The 21,509-nt window shown below is 41.6% G+C and overlaps 1 protein-coding gene across 1 annotated transcript in view; it reads right to left on the bottom strand.

Moving 5' to 3' along the window:
- Positions 1-21,509, bottom strand: part of COLGALT2 (collagen beta(1-O)galactosyltransferase 2) — a 161,138-nt gene that overhangs the window by 43,542 nt on the left and 96,087 nt on the right. Inside the window, exons 2-5 of the mRNA XM_033917269.1 lie at positions 17,268-17,378; positions 8,724-8,841; positions 3,112-3,246; positions 562-766 (exon numbers count right to left, since the gene is read on the bottom strand). Of these exons, the coding sequence (XP_033773160.1) occupies positions 562-766; positions 3,112-3,246; positions 8,724-8,841; positions 17,268-17,378 (569 nt within the window). The remainder of the gene's footprint in view (positions 1-561; positions 767-3,111; positions 3,247-8,723; positions 8,842-17,267; positions 17,379-21,509) is intronic.

Raw genomic sequence — 21,509 nt, forward strand, 5'->3', positions numbered from 1 at the left:
AGACACTAGAAAATGACATGGGATTATTTCCCGTGGTTATCCGCGGGGACGGGAACGGTGATGAATTTTGTCACCGTGTCATTCTCTACAACAAACACCACAGCAAAAGGATTTCTTAGCATCAGCACCCTACTGCATGCGTTTAAGAGGGCGTGCCACACGCCAAAGTCCTCAATTCAGAAAGCATGGGGCACCATTTGAGGCAAGCTGCATGAAACTTGAACCAAGCTAATTTTGTTTTGTTGGACATACATTTTCATCAAAACTAATAAGATACAATACTAATAAGATACATTTGTAGCTAATGAACCTGGAGATCTTTATCTGCCATTAACACCTTTGCTTCCATATTTCTAGCGATTTTGTCTTGCGATATATGTGACGATGCAATGTAGACATGGTAGCTTGGGGACAATTTAGGGGAGCAGCCCTCAAGATTGCAAAATTGACTTTGCAACAAAATGGCTGATGGGCCAGGGGCAAGTGAAACGGCTCACTATGTCTAATCTTGAAATATAAGCCAGCACACAGGACAAAGACAAGTGCAACAATATGTGATACCTGCTTGTCTGCTGGAGAATGCAAAGACGATGATGTCGTCAAAGGTCCAGGAATAGTCCGGGTGTGGAGGGTAGAAGGCAAGTTTGGCAGAGGCCTCTTTTCTCAGGTCAATGAGGAATGTGGAGTGAACCATTGGAACAGGAAAGCAACCTGTTGTTTTCCATTCCCTTATCAGAACATAATCTGATGTTCTTTTGTAATATCCCTGCAGAATTAAAGCAATACATACATACATAAGCAGTGGTTTATTACAGTCTGTACATTCCACTTGGTTGATATAGTCCTTAATGAAGCACTCTCAGACTTTCTTCATTACAGTCTTCTTACGCACTTGGACAAAACTAACTGAAGCCTTAAAATATAGCTGTCGTTCTTATGTTACTGTACTGGGCTCTATAGTGAATGCTAACAGCCTGAAAGGGAATGGGACTGTATACTGCCTTTTTGTAGTTACACATTCAAAACAGTTTATGTATATACACTAATGGCCTAAAATTAGTAAAATTTGTGAGTTTTAGAGATTAAAACATATTCATTTGTTAATTCCTACACAGGCATGCTCTGAAGAGCCTCGGACCAGCAACATTAGCAGGAGGGAGACAATATGCAGAAGGGAAGCTCACAGCTCACACAAATGTAACTGAAGCATAGTGTGAGTTTGCCAATTGCTGAAGGAGCCAAACACCTTGGAAAACTTGTTAGGACAACCCATGAGGCCACACGTGCTCAGTACATGAAACTCCTACCACAATGATGGCAAGAACTGAGAACTCAACACATGCCAGTGTCGCTACATCCAGCCGATATCCAAAAGCTAATAAAAATACTATTACTTATCATTTCTATAGAGTTACTAGCGCTATACATCAAAACATAGAAGAGGCAGTCCCTGCTCAAAAGAGCTTACAATCTAGTCAAGACAAACAACTGAACAAGAAGGTGCATCTATACATGGTGCTCAAGTGGGGGAATTACAGAGGGAATGATAAGACAGATATTGGTGTTTAGCAGGTGGGTTGGAGTTTGGAATTGAAAGCATAACAAATATAACAAAGATCTTCTAAAATGCAATTTTAAAGAGTTGAATTGATTTATACATGAATCATTACTTAAGGGGGTCAGCAGAGAACACCAGACTGAGGAGCAGATTCTCTAACACTTGCGCTAAAATCCGATGGGCCGTAAATATTTCCTTCCCAACAGTCTGCAAAATAAACACGAACCGCTTTTAAGAAACAATCCCTATTCCTGGTGTTTTATCCTCCCCCCTCTTCCCTTTAATTAATTTGTTTTTAATGATGTAATTATTAACTTTCCCCTCAAGCTCAAGTTCGTATTTGAAATTTGTCTATTTAATGTTCACATTCCCCCCCTACAAAAATTTATTTTAACCTTTCATTTTTAGCATTGTAAACCGGCCAGGTGCACGTCGATGGTTGGTATATTAAAATTAATTAAACTTGAAATTTGAAACTTGAAAAAGACGAGTCGTTCTCTACAAAACACACATGCAAATGAGGTTTGCGGAGAGTCGCAGACGGTCGCTAAGTTTGCATGGGATGAGTCAGTGGTGATAGCAATCGGCACATGTACAGAATAAACCCACAAATTTAAAGCAAAAAACAAAAAAGACCCCCCAAATTGAAGTTTGGCAGGAGGGATGCCCACTCCCTCCTGCTATCGCCCAACCCCCCAACAACTCCCTGCCCCCCCTACCTTCTTCACGAAGGCCGGCCAGGGTAGACATCCCTCCTGCCAATCTTTGATTTGGAGGTCTCTAGCGGTATATAAGAAATAAATTACATTACATTACATATATATATTTTTTTATTTGCATGGGAGGTTCTGAGCTGTCAAACCTTTCTTTCCTGTCAGTGCCTGAGCCAATCAGTACTCAGGCACTAATCAGAAACTAAGACTATGACAGCTCAGATCCTGCCAGAAAAATTTGCCCATGAATGTACTACAATGAGGTTAGGGAATCACCCAGGCGATGATAGAGAATCACTTGGAGTGCTCATTTTAATATTAATGACCTCGTTGTACTACATTTGCATGGCAGAGTCGGAGACAGCTAGGAAGCTTGGAAAAGACCACGGTGAACCGTTCTGATAATTGGCCAGTAAAATACTGCCCCGCTAATCCGGCTGGAGCAGGTTTAGCGACCGCGTTAAAGGCACATTGGGTTTTGAGAATCTTCAACAGAAGCAATGAACAATGGAGCACTGTCAGCTGCTATGAATCAAATGAAGACGAATCCCAGAGGCCTTCCACAAGTATCTTTAACAATAGGAAAGCCATGCTTTGTCTCACCAAATGAGCAGAAGCAGATCTTCAGATGATACAGTTGTAGCAGTACATAAGAAAGGTAAGATTGACATCTGGTGCGCTGGATTTTCTATACAGTACCCAGATTGGAATGGACATATTCCAAGATCTGAAGAGAGATGTTTACTATGCTCTCAAGCACAAAAACGTATGAAATGTAAAGTACTTATTATACTAGTATTTTACATACTATGAAATGACACGGACTATGACATGTCTTACCAGAGGTGTAATTCCACCCCAAAAATTGGAGTAGAGCCCTTGAGACTCCAGCATTGGTGCCACTAATGTCTTGTTTTCTGCTATCATTAGATTCAACATCTGGTGGTTGGTCAGGAAATTGTCTGCATCAACGAACTGTGAAATAAACACAGGTTAAAATGTTTTATCAGCATCAAATGCAGTAATGTGGTGGTCACGAAAGGCCATTTAAGCACAGGAATGGAGGTCATTTGAATATGGTGAGAAGCAGTGGGATGTGCTTTGATTCAGCTCCGAGGCTGCCCATTTCTAAGTTTCCCAATCAGCTGGTATCAGACCCTTTGAAAACAGAAAGATCTGGCTGCGTAGTTTCCCCGAGACTTCCCCAGTTTGTGCAGCTGAGCAAAAATCTGTGGTTTGACCTCTAAAGCAATAAAACAAAAGACAAGAAGATGAAGACCACTTAAAGGAAGTGGCGGATATGCTGAAAGCTGAAGTGAAGGAGCTAGAAGAAAGCAGATAGGTGATCACAGAAGTTGCCCAGGCAGGAATTGAAACCTTTGACATGAAATTGAAGAACCCAATGTATCAATTACACTGTTTAGAAAATGGATAGCAGAGGTTGAGCAGTAAATTTCTGATGTGGAAGATAAGCATACTGCTAAGATGGAGCTAATCCAACTCAAAGACACACTTGCTCCTAATTTATAGGTCTGTTGAAACAATACTGGATGGTGAACTTCAAAGCATTTTAGAATATGGCTCCTAGGAGAACTTAAGCTGGAAGATAGCATTGGGACATCCTAAACTGCTTGCTTGTTTATATTAAGTTCCTGTGGACCACTATAAAGCAAAGAGTTATGTAATCTTTATTTACTCTTATAAGTTGAATGATGCATTTATTCTTTCTGAACTTCATTTATATCGCACTAAATCATTATATTTCAAAGTGAGGTAAAACAAACATTGTGTGAATGACTCGGGCCACTCGACACTCATGTCACTCTGGCTCCTCCAGTCACTTCTGCTACTGGGGGTTAGGTAAAAGCCAGCATTCCTGTTCCCCTGAGGGTCACCTGAGAGATAGACCTGTTCTGCCTTCCAGGGATTTTTAACCCTGGAGTCCTAACATCAGCCTCCTAGGCTAGTTAAGGTGAGGGCCCCTCTCGGGCCAATTGTCAGTTCTCTTTTTAGTCAGAGGGAACCTCTAATGTCTAAAATGAGGTTCCCTCTCCTTCTTACCAATTCCCCTCTCCCCAAGGTCCATTTTCTTTTCAGAATACAGGCAGTCCCCATTTTATGAACGGGGGTCCTGTTCTATGTTTGGTGTTCCATTGCACCCCTCTCCCTCTCTCCCGAGTGCCAATGCGCCCCTCTCCCTCCCTTACTCCCTCCATTCTGTGCCCCAGGTATATGCCTCCCTCCGGCGGGTGTTTACCTTCTGGCTGGCTCCTTCCTCCTGCCAGGAACAGTTGTTTCTCTGCACAAAGCTGCGGGCAGCGGCTCCTATGCATGTCCCATGACTGAGCCGGAAGCCTTCCCTCTGATGTGGGAGGAGCTTCCTCTGATGTCAGAGGGAAGGCTTCCGGCTCAGCCACTGGATGCGTGTAAGAGCCGCTGTCCACGGCTTTGTGCAGAGAAACGACTGTGGCTGTAAGGAGGAGGGAGCCAGCCAGAAAGTAAACATCCACCAGAGGCAGGGACATACTTGGGGCACAGAATGGAGGGAAGGAGAGAGAGAGAGGGGCGCTTTGGGACAGGGGAGGGAGGTAGGGGGCACAAACATCAGACAAAGGATGGAAGGAAGGAGGGATGGGGCATGAACTTGAGACACAGAATGGAGGGAGGGGAGCATGAGCCATAGGATGGAAGAATGGCAGGAGTAAGGAAAAGAGATGCTGAGGTGGTGTTGGAAATAGAAAGGGAGAACTGGGTGTCTGAGTGAGAGGGAAAGAGAGATGGTGCACATGGGGAGATGAAGAAAGAGGAGAATTGTTGGGCATAGGGAGGGAGAGAAAATTATTGGACATGGTGGTAGGAGAGGAGAGGAGTAAGGTAGAGATGCATGGGGAAGAGAGATGAGAGGGAGTAATGTTGGATGTGGTGGTGGAGCGGGAACAGTGGGATGGATGGAAAGGGATGCAAGAGGGGCCTCAAGGAGGTGGAGAAGGTTGGAAGAATACTAGACTCTGAGTTACATACAAATTCAACTTAAAGACGGTTTAAAAAATGAAACCCGTATTAACCCGTGGACTGCCATTAGTCACTTTTACTGTAGGCAAATCAATTTTTATTTATTTAAAAATTTATATACCGCATAATAACTATGCAGTTTACAAAATTACATGCATACATATTTAACAAATGCTAAACAGGTTTCACCAAAAAAAAAAACACAGGAAGTCTCAATTAGTCCCACCCTGGAGTCCTAAACCCAGGCTGTTTTTTAATACTGGTTCTCCCAAAGAGACTTTCTCTCTGGTTCATTTATAACTGGTGACAGAACATATAACCCACCACACATTGATAGCATTTATAAAACAAAACCAAAAACAAAGACATACAAGTAATGCATACTGTTGAAAGCCTAATAAAACTAAAATAATTTATACTGCCACATCAGGATAGGCTAACATGAAAAATAAGCCTTCAAACATTTCCAAAACTTTAAACGTTCCAGGTCTTGGTAAAGTTCAACTGGGAGCATATTCCAAAATTGAGCACCTACTATCAAAAGAATTTTTTTTGGGCTCACTGCTAACTGTACCAGATGCATGGCTGAGGAGTCAAACCTAGTTGAATGATATGAACGCCTACTTCGGAAACTGAAGAACCATGGGGTGGAAGGAGACGTACATATATGGATCAGGAATTGGTTGGCGGGTAGGAAGCAGAGGGTAGGAGTGAAGGGCCACTACTCGGACTGGAGGAAGGTAACGAGTGGTGTCCCGCAGGAGTCGGTGCTCAGACTGCTGCTATTCAATATATTTATAAATGACATAGAAACAGGGACAAAGTGCGAAATAATAAAATTTGCAGACACCAAACTTTTTAGTGGTGCTCGGACTACAGAGGACTGCGAAGAATTACAATGGGACCTGAACAAGCTAGGGGTGTGGGCGCCGAGATGGCAGATGAAGTTCAATGTAGAGAAATGTAAAGTATTGCATGTAGGAAGCAAAAACCCGAGATACAGCTATACGATGGGAGAGATATTATTGAGTGAGAGTACCCAGGAAAGGGACTTGGGGGTAATAGTGGATAAGACAATGAAGCCGTCGGCACAGTGCGCAGCGGCCGCTATGAAAGCGAATAGAATGCTAGGTATAATCAAGAAGGGTATTACAACCAGAACGAAAGAAGTTATCCTGCCGTTGTATCGGGCGATGGTGCGTCCACATCTGGAGTACTGTGTCCAGTATTGGTCGCCGTACCTTAAGAAGGATATGGCGATACTCGAGAGGGTTCAGAGGAGAGTGACACATTTGATAAAGGGTATGGAAAACCTTTCATACACTGAGAGACTGGAGAAACTGGGGCTCTTTTCCCTGCAGAAGAGGAGAATTAGAGGGGATATGATAGAGACTTACAAGATCAGGAAGGACATAGAGAAAGTAGAGAGGGACAGGTTCTTCAAACTTTCAAAAAATACAAGAACGAGAGAGCATTCAGAAAAGTTGAAAGGGGACAGATTCAAAACCAATGCTAGGAAGTTTTTCTTCACCCAACGGGTGGTGGACACCTGGAATGCGCTTCCAGAGGGCGTGATAGGACAGGGTACGGTACTGGAGTTCAAGAAGGGATTGGACGATTTTCTGAAGGAAAAGGGGATAAAGGGGTACAGATAGAGGACTACTACACAGGTCCTGGACCTGTTGGACCGCCACACGAGCGGACTGCTGGGCACGATGGACCTCTGGTCTGACCCAGCAGAGGCACTTCTTATGTTCTTATGATATGCTTTCAACACATTTGTGAGTGTATGTCTGGATAATAATGATTGCAATTCAGTAACTACAGATGTGTGATGCTTTCCTTTCTATCTATGCTCCTTTCCCAAGTAGACAGCTCTGCTTGCCAGCCGGTGATGGCCAGCTACCCATGATCAATCAAGGCTCTACAGTGCTGGGGTATCATTCCAATTAGGGGGAATTCTGACAGAATAGTTCAATTATAATCCCACAGATAGTAGCTTCTCCCCTTGGCTCCTCAGCTAAGCACTGGATGGACCATTCAGGTCTTTATCTGCCGTCATTTACTATGCTATTATATATGTTACATACATCAAATGTCTGAACCTGCAGTTCCTCTCATACTGAACAGGCCTTTTTCTAGATGATGTGGTATAGTGCAAGACAGGGTGGAAGTATGGGATAGGAGTTAAGGGATATAAGGAGATAAGGAATGCCTTTTCTAAAGCTGCCGTCGGCAATGCTGGTAAGAGATGTTATTTATAAAGAATAAAACTTGTTTAAGTGGCTTATCATTTAAATTTCTCCAGAATTCTTTTGTTCAATGGTTCCTCCTTCTGCATCTATTCCTTTTTCTCCTCTCTTCTACCTTCCAAAGTACTTAGTTCAATACAGTCTTGTTAGAATGTTTATTTGTTTATTTTTCCTCTATCTCTACTTTTCACTTCTTTATTACTCTCTAGGTACTTTAGTTAGATTGTGAGCCTTCGGGACAGTAAGGGAATTTCTAAGTACCTTTCTTTCTTATAATTTTAATGTATATTTTCTGTAAACCGCTTAGAACTTAACGGATGTAGCGGTATATAAGAAATAAATTACATTACATTACATTACATTAAAGGCAAGGATATTAATATATTATCTCTTTGTAGGGAAGCGTCCTTGATAAAGCATTTAGCGAAACATGTTGGCTATGATTTCCCAGCATACAAAATTGCTAAGTAAGTATATTTTTGAAAAGTTATTGAAATGTTGAACATATAAAAGAAATATTGAAAGAAAAATGTAACGAGTAAAGAATCAATGATGATCAGACACATAAAGCTTAGGACAATGAAAGTCTGAGCCTCGAGTGGTGTCACTGAGGTTCTGTAGTTAGAAACAAATACACTTGGGGCTCCTTTTACTAAGGTGCGCTAGCGTTTTTAGCGCACGCAGGACATTATCACGTGCTATGCAGAAAAACGAACACCAGCTCAATGCTGGCATTAAGGTCTAACGCGTACGGCATTGTAGCGCGCGCTATTCCGCATATTAAAGCCCTAACGCAGCCTAGTAAAAGGAGCCCGTGGTATTATTTAAAGGTATTGTAACACTGAACTTATGGCACTTCAGTGCATGACTGGCGCTATTCCATAACACTGCATGCAACTTTGCCCTTAAGCCCCCCATTCCCGTCCTCTGGCCATACCCCCTTTTGAGCTGTGCTATGGGATTTAGGCACCCAGTTTTATATCACCCTGGCAGATGCGTGAGCAAAATCAAATTAGTTCCAGTTAGCTTCAATAATTGATTATTAAGGTCAATTAATTGATAATTAATGGCTAGTTAATCAGTTTGTTTGCACGCGCATCTTGGATTAGTGCTGGAAATTGGGCACCATATATGGAATCCCAGGTAAATGCCGCCCTTAAGCTGTACATGTAAAGAAAGTTATGTTACCAAGACGTAGTCTGCCCACTTCTCTCTTGCTGTTCGTAGTGCAGCTTGCCTGAGTTTCATCACATGAGTAAACCTTGAATTTGGCCAGTGCTTTGGTCCAATTTCATCGGGGTAAGACCTAGAAAAGAATTCCGTTGATATTACAGCATCCGAAAATGCCATTGCTGAAACATCCCAGCAACTTTTGCGGCCATTAAAACGGTAACAAGAGCAAAAGTTTATGTGGCCAGTCTACAGCTTAGAGCAGGGGTGTCCAATGTCGGTCCTCGAGGGCCGCAATCCAGTCGGGTTTTCAGGATTACCCCAATAACTATGCATGAGATCTATGTGCATGCACTGCTTTCAATGCATATTCATTGGGGAAATCCTGAAAACCCGATTGGACTGCGGCCCTCGAGGACCGACATTGGACACCCCTGGCTTAGAGGTTCACTGTCAGGCATATATAGGTGGTGTCTACCTAAAATTTACGTAAATAAAGAAATATATTCACTAACTATCGAGACCATTAAAGAGATACATCTTTAAGAGCCTGTAGAATCAAGACATGACACCTAGGGGCTGCTTTACTAAACCGAGTTAAGCACTTAACTCATGATTTGCCACCTGGTAACTGCTAGTGCAGAGCTGCATTAATGAGCTTTGTGGTAATTTTAAACCATGTGTTAAGTGCTTTTTGTGTCAGGGATATGGCATAGGCTTGAAAGGCATTAGATAGTTAACATGCTATAGAGGGCTAATTGCTATAGCTATAGCGTGCTAATTGACTAACAGAATTAATTTGGGACCATTTACTGCACTAGGGGCTCCTTTTACGTAGGCGCGTTAAGGCCTTAACGCACGGAATAGCGTGCGCTAGCCGCTACCGCCTCCTCTTGAGCAGGCGGTAGTTTTATGGCTATCGTGCGCTAATCCAGTGCGTGCACTAAAAATACTAGCGCACCTTCGTAAAAGGAGCCCTAAGTGTTTCTGCGTTAACTAGGAGCAGGTGCCACATGTTAATGTGAATCTTAATGCATGACCTACAATAGAAAATGTTGGAGAATCCTCCAATAGGTGCCGCATTAATTTTGCGGCTGTCATGCAGTAAAGTCCAACGTTAAATTGAAGTAAGTACAAATTTTACTGCAATTTAGTAAAAGGGCTCCCAATATAGCAGCTGAGTGATCTGGAAGTATGTTTGAGTATAGCCCCCCTTGCACGCGCTAAACACGTGCTAAATGCTAACGCATGTATGTTATCCTATGGACGCGTTAGTGGTTAGTTCACGCGCTGATTTAGCGCGCCTTTGTAAAAGAGGGCCTAGGTTTCTTTTCAACGTTATTTTTAATACTGCTCCAAAATTACAGATGTATAGTATGGAATTCCTTTGTTTTCAGACAGACTTCCTGGGTCACCAGGCCTCCCAGTGGTATAAATTATTAAATGGATTTACTAAGAAGAAATTAAAAACTGGTTTAAGAGATATTTGGAGCATTGAGATTAAGCATGAAATTACTGCATCTCAATGGCCACGAATTTGGTCTTGGAGGATGAAATGTACGGTTTCAGCATCTATGAAACAAACTTGGTTTTTTCTGTTGCATAGAACGTTATGGACCCCTGTTAGATTACAAAAACTAGATAGTTCTTTGTCTAATAGATGCTGGCATTGTCATTTAGAAGTAGGAACTTTAGATCATTTATTGTTTCACTGCCCATACATTATGAATTTTTGGAAATCAATTTGGGACCAAATTAATAATTTATTAGAAAACCCAGTGGCATTGACTTATGATACTGTAATATTTGGTATGGAAATGAGAACCAAAAGTCAGATTTCGGCAAATAACAACAAATTATTACTAATAATGACTGGAGTTGCCATTCAACAAATCACATTTAACTGGAAAGATTGGAAGAGATTAAACTACAATTTCTGGTGGAACTCTTTATGCCATATTTATAAAATGGAAAGGTTTATGGCAGTACAACGGGGCTATCTTAAAAGGTTTCAGGATATATGGAAACCATTAACGAAATATTGTAAGGATTAAAGTAAAACTGATTCCCTTATATTAATTATTATTTTAAGATGCAGGGGGGGGTATTTTAATATCACATGTTTTATATGATAATAAAATATATGGGTGGGTGGAATGGGATAGGGATGGGGTTAAGAATTTATGAGATGTATCAATGAATAATTCTAAGTTATGTATTTATTATTTATGTGAGTGAATATATTATAACACTTTATGTAATCTTGAAAATGAATAAAGAATACAAAAAAAAAACAAAAACAAAAACAGATGTATTGCCAAATAGAAATTGAACAATTCCAAATATACTTTGAGGGGCCAAGATTCAAGCCACAGGAGTTAGCCAGGCTGACTACCCTGGTCAGCAACAAACCTGGAAATTCAATGCCAGGTCATATCTGTCAACCAGCATTACATTTCTGGTCTATTTTTAGCTGCTAAAAAAAGAGCCGACTTAAGCCGATATTCATCGACTGGTGAAAGACAGATCTGCTATTTATGCAAATTAACCGGTCAGCCAATGAATTCAGGTTTCAGGTTTGTTAAGGTTTTGATATGCTGCTCATTATAAGACTAAGGGCTCCTTTTACGAAAACACGCACACTACATTGCCATGCATGCTAACCCCGCGCTACATGGAAAATACTAATGCCAGCTCTATGGAGGCATTAGCGTCTAGTGTGCGCAGCATTGTAGCCACGCTAAAAACGCTAGCGCACCTTCGTAAAAAGTGCCCTAAGTGGTTTACAATTGTTTAAAAAAGGGAGAAAAAGTAAAAAAAAATTACATAAAATTTAAGGGTTAACATAATAACAAAAAACAAAGATACAGTAGGGTAAAAAGGTAGAAGGGCCAGGGAAGAACCACAATATCTTGATAAGAAAGAAAGTAAGGGAGAGTTACAAGAGGAAGGAGGGTAAAGGAATTTTATAAATACATCTTTGATTTTACAAAGCGCGTGCTAGCCAGAAATCTACCGCATGCTCAAAAGGAGGCGGTAGCGGCTAGTGCGTGCGGCAATTTAACGCATGCTATTCCGCGCGTCAAGGCCCTAGCGCAGCTTTGTAAAAGGAGCCCTATGATACACCTTAATATGTTATTTCATAGGCATCATTAAATGAAACAGTTTTAAGATTAGACTTAAATTTAATTGAGGGTTCATGGTGGAGGTATGATGGAAGAGCATTCTAAAGAGCAGGAGCGGTGACGGAAAAAATGGTCTTACGTGTAATGTCATAAGTTATTTGCCTTGGAGATGGAATGGTTAATAGATTTTGTTGACTGGAACGAAAGTGTCCTTGTCGGAATGTATGGGATCTTGGGGAATTATTTTGTCTAACTTTAACCCCTTCTTCAACGAAACCGCGCTAGTGGTTTTTAGCGCAGAGAGCCATGCTGAATGGCTCGTGCAGCTCCCGATGCTCATTGAGTTCCTATGAGCGTTGGGAGCAGTGTGGGCCATTCAGCGCGGTTTCGTAGAAGAGGGGGTAAAATGTAAGAAGTACGATTTTAAAAGTCACTCTGTGTTCGATGGGCAACCAATGCACCTTGTATAGTAATGGAGTGGCGTGATCATATTTTTGGGCCTTAGAGAGACGTTTGACTGCAGTGTTTTGTATAATTTGTAGTCTTCACAATTCCTTTTGAGTGATTCCCTGATATAATGCATTACAATAGTCTAAATGAGAGGTAATAAATGAATGAATGAATCAAAATATTGAGCTCTAACCGGCTATATTACGCAATGTAGCCAGTGACCAGGCTAGCAGCTAAGGCCCGAATTCTTTATTGGTGGCCACCTAAAAACGACCGCCGATCACATTTCAATCATGCATCAGTGCCGTTTATAGGATCGAAGCTGTTTTTAAAACAGGCACCTTAAACATAGGCCAGATTTTTACAGGCCTACATTTAGGTTCATAGACAACAATGCGGAAGACAATTGAGCGCAAGATGGAGGTGCGCGCCGAAGAAAATTACTGTTTTTAGGGGCTCCGATGAAGGGTTTTGTTGGGGAGCACCCCCAGTTTACTTAATACAAATCGCGCCGGCGTTGTGGGGGGTTTGGGGGTTGTAACCCCCCACATTTTACTGTAAACTTAACTTTTTCCCTAAAAACAGGGAAAAAGTAAAGTTTTCATTAAAATGTGGGGGGTTACAACCCCACAAACCCCCCAAAATGCCCCCACAACGCGGCACGATCTGTATTAAGTAAAGTGGGGAGGGGTTCCCCCCCTAGCCCCCCTGTCGGAGCCCTAAAAACAGTAATTTTCTTCAGCGCGCACCTCTGCGCTGCGCACAATTGTCTGCTTGCGCCTTTGTCCCGGCGCGCTTTTGAACTGACACCCTACATTTAAGGTGCCTGTCTTGCACCTAAGGAAGTGCCTAGGGTCACCTAAGGCCACTTCTAGCATAAACCACACCTATGCTGGCCTCAGGCAACCTTAGACGTGCCTAGGCATTTCCATACGCGTGTGAATGGTGCCTTCAATGTAGGTGCCGTTCGCTGCATCAATTTTAAAAAAAACAAAAAAAAACATGCATCCCGATTGGTTAGTTAGACAACGGGACACCATTACTAGAATCCAGGCCTAAAAGTTAATATTCAGCAACCATCTTGCACTGAATATTAGCGCTTAGCCAACAAAGTGCTATTTTAACTGGGCAGGAACTGTTCCTTGCTGCTTAAATAGCGCTGAATATCGGGTAGCCACATGGCCTGTTTTATTAGTACTATTAATATCATTCATTCTATCTCTGCATTGAACTTTCTTGCTTATTAGAGCTCCACATGCACTGCCAGCACTGTATGAAAATATGGGGCAATTTCATAACAGGACACCTATGTGCAATGTCCAAAAAAGCATCAGCATCAGCACCTATATTCCTTTACAAAATAGACTTACAATGTACCCCAGTATAGCATAAAACTTACGGCTGCTCCAAAGGTGTTATATGTTTCAAGTTTATTCATGGCTTGATATATCAACCATCACATGTATCTGGACGGTTTACAAAAATTAAAAATGTGTTCAGTACGCATGCAACTCTGCCCCTGCTCTACTCAAATGATGCTTCTGGGAATGCCAACGCACAATGGGGGGAATTTTATAAGTGGCGCTCAGAAAATTCAGTGCTGGAAAAACATCAGCGTTAAGTGGGATTCTATAAAGGTTAAGCAGCCTTTATAGATTGCGCATAGCCCTAATTTCTGCACCTAACTTTTGGCGTCATACATACGCCTGCTGAAATCTGGAATGCCAGTGACCAAGTTAGGCGTTGAGAATGCCCCCGATATGCCCATGACCACACTACCTTTTCAGTTATACACTATTAGGTGCCTTGCTTTACAGAATCATGTGCAGGCAGATGCATGCACAAATGTTATGGGTCCCAATTTTATTTATTTAAAAATTTATATACCGCATACAACTATGCGGTTTCCATATCACATACATAAAATCTTGTTTCCCTCCAATTATCACATATAACATAGACATGTCAAGACAAAATCGTTAATCATCCCTGTTATAATAGGGATAGAGCACAAATTCAATCAATTCAGAAGTACAAACAAGCTTTAAATCATACATTGATGTCAGAAAAATTCTAGAAGGCGATTATCAACTGAAATATATCTTAGCATAAGGAGGCATTGGCAAATAATTGAGTTTTCAGCATTTTCTTAAAATTCATCCTCCTATACAAAACCGCAGGATACCAGGAAAGGCAGCCACAGATATCATTGATGCTCCGATCCTAGCATGCATAGTCAATTAATTAGCTGTCAGGGACCTAATTGCTGAAGTTAATTGGCTCATTAGCCAATTAATTTACACATGCATCTTGGGAGTATGCCTAAATTTTGTCACACAAATCTAGGCGGGGGGGGGGTGGAGGGAGGGATATGGCAGCGCGGTTATGGCAAAGGGAACAAGAGTGGATATATCGCTGGGCCACAGTGGCTCCATCGAAGCTGAACCGAGAAATGGAATGGCGTGCATTTCTACAGTGAGTGACATCTTGCGGTTTGAGATTAAGCTGCTGTCCGCTGGGTTACACTATATGATGGATCCTTATAAACAGTGATGTTTTTGCCAACCATTATCAGCAGACTGATACAGCGTGCTCAGACGATACGTCACCATGTGTGATGTTTAAGAAGGGAGGAGCCTATCAGGTTAGCGGCTTTTTTTTGAACTGTTGAACAAATTAAAGCTTATATGGTTTCTTTAACTGGTGCCGTGAATGAAGTTTTAAATTATGTGAAGGAAAGCATGTTTTCACCACTTATTTTCAAAGTAACTTTAAATTTTTGCACAGACAGCAAGAGCAGAGTCCTTTTGAAGACCGACAGGGTTCTCCGAAGCAGCTGTTGACGAAACGCGTCAGGACCCATTAGAGGAAGATTTAATCATCTTCTTTAAAAGCTAAGTTTATGATGGTTTACACAATTTGAGAAATTTAAAGCACTTAGTGTTGAATAACAATCCAGTAAATAAGTAACACTATGTGATTATTGGGAGAAGAGCCGTTTAACAGTGGGCTGTTTGCTCTCTTAGTGGTCTTGATATTTACACAGCTCTGAGCACAGAAGAAAATGCCTTTAATTATTTCTATGCTTCAGTAGGTCTGGTGCATGTTTTGTGGTTTCGCATAAATTAGGCGCCATATATAGAGGGAATGTGCATAAAAGTGTGCACCATCTTGACAGTGTGCACACTTGCACTCAGCTATGCAAGAGTCCTTTTCAGTGTGTGAAAATTGCTTTCCACACGGAATATGTTTTATGAAATGGCCCTGAAGAGGTTAATTTTTAAAACCATTTGGGCCTATGGTCATAGCACCAAAAGCCATTCCTGTATGAAAAACAACACAAACTACTACACACCTGTTAAACGCAAATGTAATTTACTCTAACTAAGCTGAGGCATTCCTGGCGAATGAGTTCGGGATGAGTTAGCTCCAATGCATATGTTTGTAAAAATACACGCAGATAGATATAAATGAACCCAGAAAACACGTGTGTGCTAAAGCAGTGATTCCCAACCCTGTCCTGGAGGAACACCAGGCCAATCGGGTTTTCAGGCTAGCCCTAATGAATATGCATGAGAGAGATTTGCATATGATGGAAGTGATAGGCATGCAAATTTGCTTCATGCATATTCATTAGGGCTAGCCTGAAAACCCAATTGGCCTGGTGTTCCTCCAGGACAGGGTTGGGAACCACTGTGCTAAAGAAATAAGTATAAATATATGTATATAAATTCCAAGGCATAAATTTCTTTAAGGAAATATGTACATACTTTGGATTTGAAAATCAGTCGATATCCACACAGAAGTACTATTCATATATGTGCTTGATTAAAAAATTACCATCTAAATAGCAACATTAATAACTTCCATCATGACATGGCTTAACATAATTTAGACTTGTACAGATAGTATTTATAAAACTAGATACAGTCAAACCTTGGTTTGCGAGCATAATTTGTTCCAGAAGCACGCTTGTAATCCAAAGCACTCATATATCAAAGCAAATTTCCCCATAGGAAATAATAGAAACTCAAGACGATTCATTCTACAACCCAAAAACTTTAATACAAAATACTATACGTACTTGTATTGCAAGACCTCGCTCATTTAGAACAATCACTATAGCCCTGCAGCATCAGAGAGAGAAGAACCATCGGCTCAGTTGTGATAATGTGATGCGTATATACTGTATGTACAGTGCTCCCCCGCAAATTCTCGTCGGTGGTTCGCGGCCCCGATCATTCGCTGTATTTTCCGACCGCGAATGACCAGGCAGGAGAGGGCAGCCAGAGCGCTGGTGAGTGAAGGAAATCACTCGCTGTATGCTCCGATCGCCTCTTCCTGTACTAAAGTCGGGCCTTACCAATCAGGAGCTGCGTGTCCAAGCAGCTCCTGATTGGTGAGGCCCGACTTTAGTACATGAAGAGGCGGTCGGAGCATACAGCAAGTGATTTCCTTCACTCGCCGGCACTCCGGCTGCCCTCTCCTGCCTCTCCAGCTGCCCTCTCTTGTCTCCCCTGCCTAAAAACTGTATTCGCGGTTTTTCAAAATTTGCGGGGCTTCCTGAAACGTAACCTCTGTGAATTTTGGGGGAGTACTGTACTCGTATTGCAAGACATTGCTTGTATATCAAGTTAAAATTTAATAAAATGTTTTGCTTGTCTTGCAAAACACTTGCAAACCAAGTTACTTGCAATCCAAGGTTTTACTGTACATTGAATTGTGCTGTTCAGAATGCACAGTACATTGGATCCTACTTTACTGTGGATATGGACTAGGTCTTCTAGCCTGAAAATTTCCAAAGTATGTGAACAATTATGCTCAGCAGAAATAAGCTCAATATCTTGCAAGCCAATCTAAATTACTTTTATGAAACATAAGATAAACAAACTCCAAGTCATGGAAGCTGCAGGAAAAAAAAACGGTTGTTTAGCTAATTTTTTTCTGGCCAAATAAAGAAATATATAAAAGAACTTTTTATCCTCACCGGGGCTCCTCCATAGGCCTCCACTCAACAAAGTGATACAGGTTTTTCACGTTCTTCAGCCATTCTCTCAGTAATGCTGTGGTGTTGTCGATATTATGATCTGTCGCCACCCTAGTGGATGAAGTACACGAGGCATTCATTACAGCAGTGGACCTCCATCCATCCACCTGCCCTTTCTTGACTCATTTTCTTCCTCAATCCCTCATATTTCTTGATACAATTTTATCATTACCCAAATAAATTATTTTTCTAATAGTTTTACTTTTGTTGAGATTAAGGGACTGATTCTATAAATGGCGCCTAAATCGGCCAGTGCCTAAAAGAAAAAGGCATCGGCCACATGTCAATCACACTTAGGCGCCATTTACAGAATTGTAGCTATCAGCAACTATGTAAAAACTTAGGTGCCTGAAATGTAGGTGAGGTTTTAAAGGCCTACATTTCAGCCACCTAAGTTTTTGAAGAATCGTGCTTAGCGGTGCCTAACTCATGCTCCACCCATAGAAATGCTCCCTTAGGTATTAGGCACTGCTAAGCACATTGCGATAGGTGCCTATCACATTTTTCTTTTTACTAATTATCGACGGTGTTAAAGGTATTTTGCCAATTAAGTTAGGCACCCTTTAGAGAATCAGCCCCTCAAAGTGCACACCTCTTATTTTTTACCATATGTCTCAGTTTCAAAAAAATCTCTTTCTTGGGATATGGTAATTCTGGAGTTACTTACATTACATGAATGATGAAACACCAACACAGCTCCCAATCCACATGTATGTGAAAGGTGATGCCCTGACTGTGGTATTGTGCTTTTACCAAACCATCCAGCACACGGTACATTCCCCTTCCAACATATTATCTTTCCCCATCAATACTGCTTTGCTGCTATTACTAACACTTTAACTTTTGCTCTGGAAAAAGGTAAGGACTACATTTTACTTTAATTTAGCCTTTCCTTCACTTCAAAAATTAAAAACTAGATGAGAAGCAAAACAAAAAATCCCTTAGATTTTCATTTAATTTATATTGTATAAATCTTTTTAGTCAACTTTTGCCCTGGTTACTGGGGTAGAGTGAACGAGAGTCATTTCTATTTATGTTGCCAAATCAAAGCAGCCTAAAATTAAAATCAAATCAAATGACAGAGACCAAAATAATTAATAACAAACACCACAAAACAAAAAAAAACAAAACAAAATGTACAATACAAACCAGCAATAATAAAAAGCAAAATATAAAATAAAACCACTATAATAAGAACATAAGAATTGCCGCTGCTGGGTCAGACCAGTGGTCCATCATGCCCAGAAGTCTGCTCACACGGCAGCCCTCTGGTCAAAGACCAGCGCCCTAACTGAGACTAGCCCTACCTGCATACGTTCCGGTTCAGCAGGAACTTGTCTAACTTTGTCTTGAATCCCTGGAGGGTGTTTTCCCCTATGACAGACTCCGGAAGAGCGTTCCAGTTTTCTACCACTCTCTGGGTGAAGAACTTCCTTATGTTCGTACGGAATCTATCCCCTTTCAATTTTAGAGGAAAATCACAGCACATAGCAGGAATCATGAAGGTGTTGAACAGAACCAATGATGGTTGAGAACTACAAAGAAGCACTTCATGCAAGGGACAAGTGTTCTCAATGACTTGCACTTTTTGAAAGAGATTTAGGAGGCCTTGTGCATGCTAATCCATGCATTAGGTGCATTTTCATAGGGTGCAGGAACTAGGCAAGGGTGAAGAATAGGTGTGGATAGCATACTGCAGTTAGTATAAGGCACATATCACACGCTGTCACTTATGCAGTTGGCATGGGTTCACTTAGAATTTCCACAAAGACAATTCACCCCACTTTCAGAGTGTCCAAAGATGAGAAAGAGGGCTAAAGGGTCTCAGAAACCCACTCAACACTTCATATGTAGTCTCAAAGCTTCATGGGTTAAAACGTTGATCTTTGGCCCTTGTTACCACCTCCTCCTTAATGTTATGCTTAACACTTTCTGTTGTTAATCAGTTGTATACATCACTTTTAATAAAACATCACAACAGTAAGTATTTTCACGTATCTTTAATGTGCAGAATCACTAGCCTGCCCCGACGGGACCCGTTTCGCCATATAGAGGCTTTGCCAAGGGTTCTAAAGGAGCTACTTCAAAGCTTCTTTCCTCATTTAGGGGCTAGGATATATCAACGTTTTAACCCATGAAGCTTTGAGACTACACATGAAGTGTTAAGTGGGTTTCTGAGAACCTTTAGCCTTCTTTCTTATTTTTGGACACTCTGAAGTGGGGCGAATTGTCTTTGTGGAGGTTTCCAGTTAACCTCACTTCACCATCTTCCATATCTTGTTAGCGATTCACTTAGCATTTCCTCAACAGGAAGCATTAACCCCCAAATTCTATCAATGTCACCTAAAGTTCTGCGTGCACATTGGTGCGTATAGCCAATGCACGTGCACAACTTAATTGATTAATTGGCCTAATAATTGGCAATTAACATCTCATAAGTGACGTTAATTGGTACTAATTCAAAGTTATGGGGACAACTCGGAAGGCACGATTCGGTACAAAGCACGTGCCAGTTGCGTGAATTCAAAAAGGGGCATGGCCAGGGACATTCCTGCATTGTTACAGAGTACACCCAATGTGGACATAACTTAGGCACATGCATGTAGGCCTCGTTTTAGCTGGCCAAATGCCTGCACCTAACTTTTGCGTTGCACCGTGGCGCTAAGCACGATTCTATAAAAAGTACGTGCACCTTGTAGAATTGTGCTAAGCACCATTCTAGTCAGCACTGGCTTTTTAGATTCAATATTCAGAATATGTCCTAAGTAAGTCCGTGCTAGTTGTCCCATAGTTATCAAATTCTACTGAACATTTCTGCACAGGAACTGCAGAGGACATGCTGGGCACCTGGGAAATTCATTGCAGTTTAGAAAAAGACCTCCTTTGGAGATATTTAAAACAGAAGGAAAATCAGATGGCAATTTTTCTATAAGAGGGCATCTACTTTTAGGCACCATGGATGTGCCCATTTAGAGCCTATTCTGTGGAGGAGTGTGTGGCGTGGTGGTTGAAGCTACAGCCTCAGCACCCTGGGGTTGTGGGTTCAAACCCCGCGCTGCTCCTTGTGACCCTGGGCAAGTCACTCAGTCCTCCATAGCCTCAGGTACATTTGATAGATTGTGAGTCTACCGGGACAGATAGGGAAAATGCTTGAGTACCTGATTGTAAAACCGCTTAGAAATCCTTGATAGGCGGTATATAAAAAAAATCCTAATAATAATGAAACATGGGAACCTACTTTTCTTTAACGAATACTAGCATAACTGGTAAATATGTGCCATGTTATTACACACAAACACTTACACCGGCCCTAGGACTGGTGTAAATGTTTGCACTTAGATTGGGGAGCTGCCCGCATAAATTACAGTATTCTATAATTTACGCACATAATTACAGAATAGTGCATAGCCAGTTTAGTTACTCAGTCATTCGCGGTATTTTCTGACTGCCTCTTCCAGTCAGAAAATACAGGGAATAACTGAGTCCGCAAATCAGCCTTCTGCATAGCCGATTCCTCCTCCTCTCCCCCTGTCAACCTTCTGTACAGCCAAACCTCCTGCCAGCCTAAATATTGTTTTTTTTGCACCCGTCGCCACCCCTGCAGCCCTCTCCCACCTCCAATCTGCTCCTAAACCGCATTCAAGGTTTTTCAAAATTTGTGGGTACTCTTGGAACAGAACCCCTGCGAATTTCAGGGGAGTACTGTATATAGGTTCACAAACGTGCATCAATGACTGGAATGAAGGCGAAGCCTAATAGTTAGTGCAGCAGTCTGAAAACGTGGGGAACTGAGTTGGATTCTCACTGCAGCTCCTTATGACTCTGGGCAAGTCGCTTAACCCTCCATAGCCCCAGGCAGGGCCAGCTTAACTTAACGCCCAGGGCACCAGTGTTAAAGGATGCCAAAACGCCCTGGGTCGTGATATCTCTGGCCCATAAGTTAAGCTGACCAAAGGCACAAAAAGTGGAACCAGATCTTGGACCCAGGAATAGGATATAAAAATGTTTATTGTATAAAGACACAAAATCAGATAAACAATGCAATAATCCAAGTATACAAACTGGAGCCTAGACCCTACACGGGCTGTGTTTCGGCAAGAAAGTTGCCTTCATCAGGGGTCCTTAACCTTTTCCTATCGTAATAAATTTTACGTTACGCTGGTTTCAATCGTAATTATTTTA

The sequence above is a fragment of the Geotrypetes seraphini genome, chromosome 12, assembly GCF_902459505.1.
Source record: "Geotrypetes seraphini chromosome 12, aGeoSer1.1, whole genome shotgun sequence".
NCBI lineage: Eukaryota > Metazoa > Chordata > Amphibia > Gymnophiona > Dermophiidae > Geotrypetes > Geotrypetes seraphini.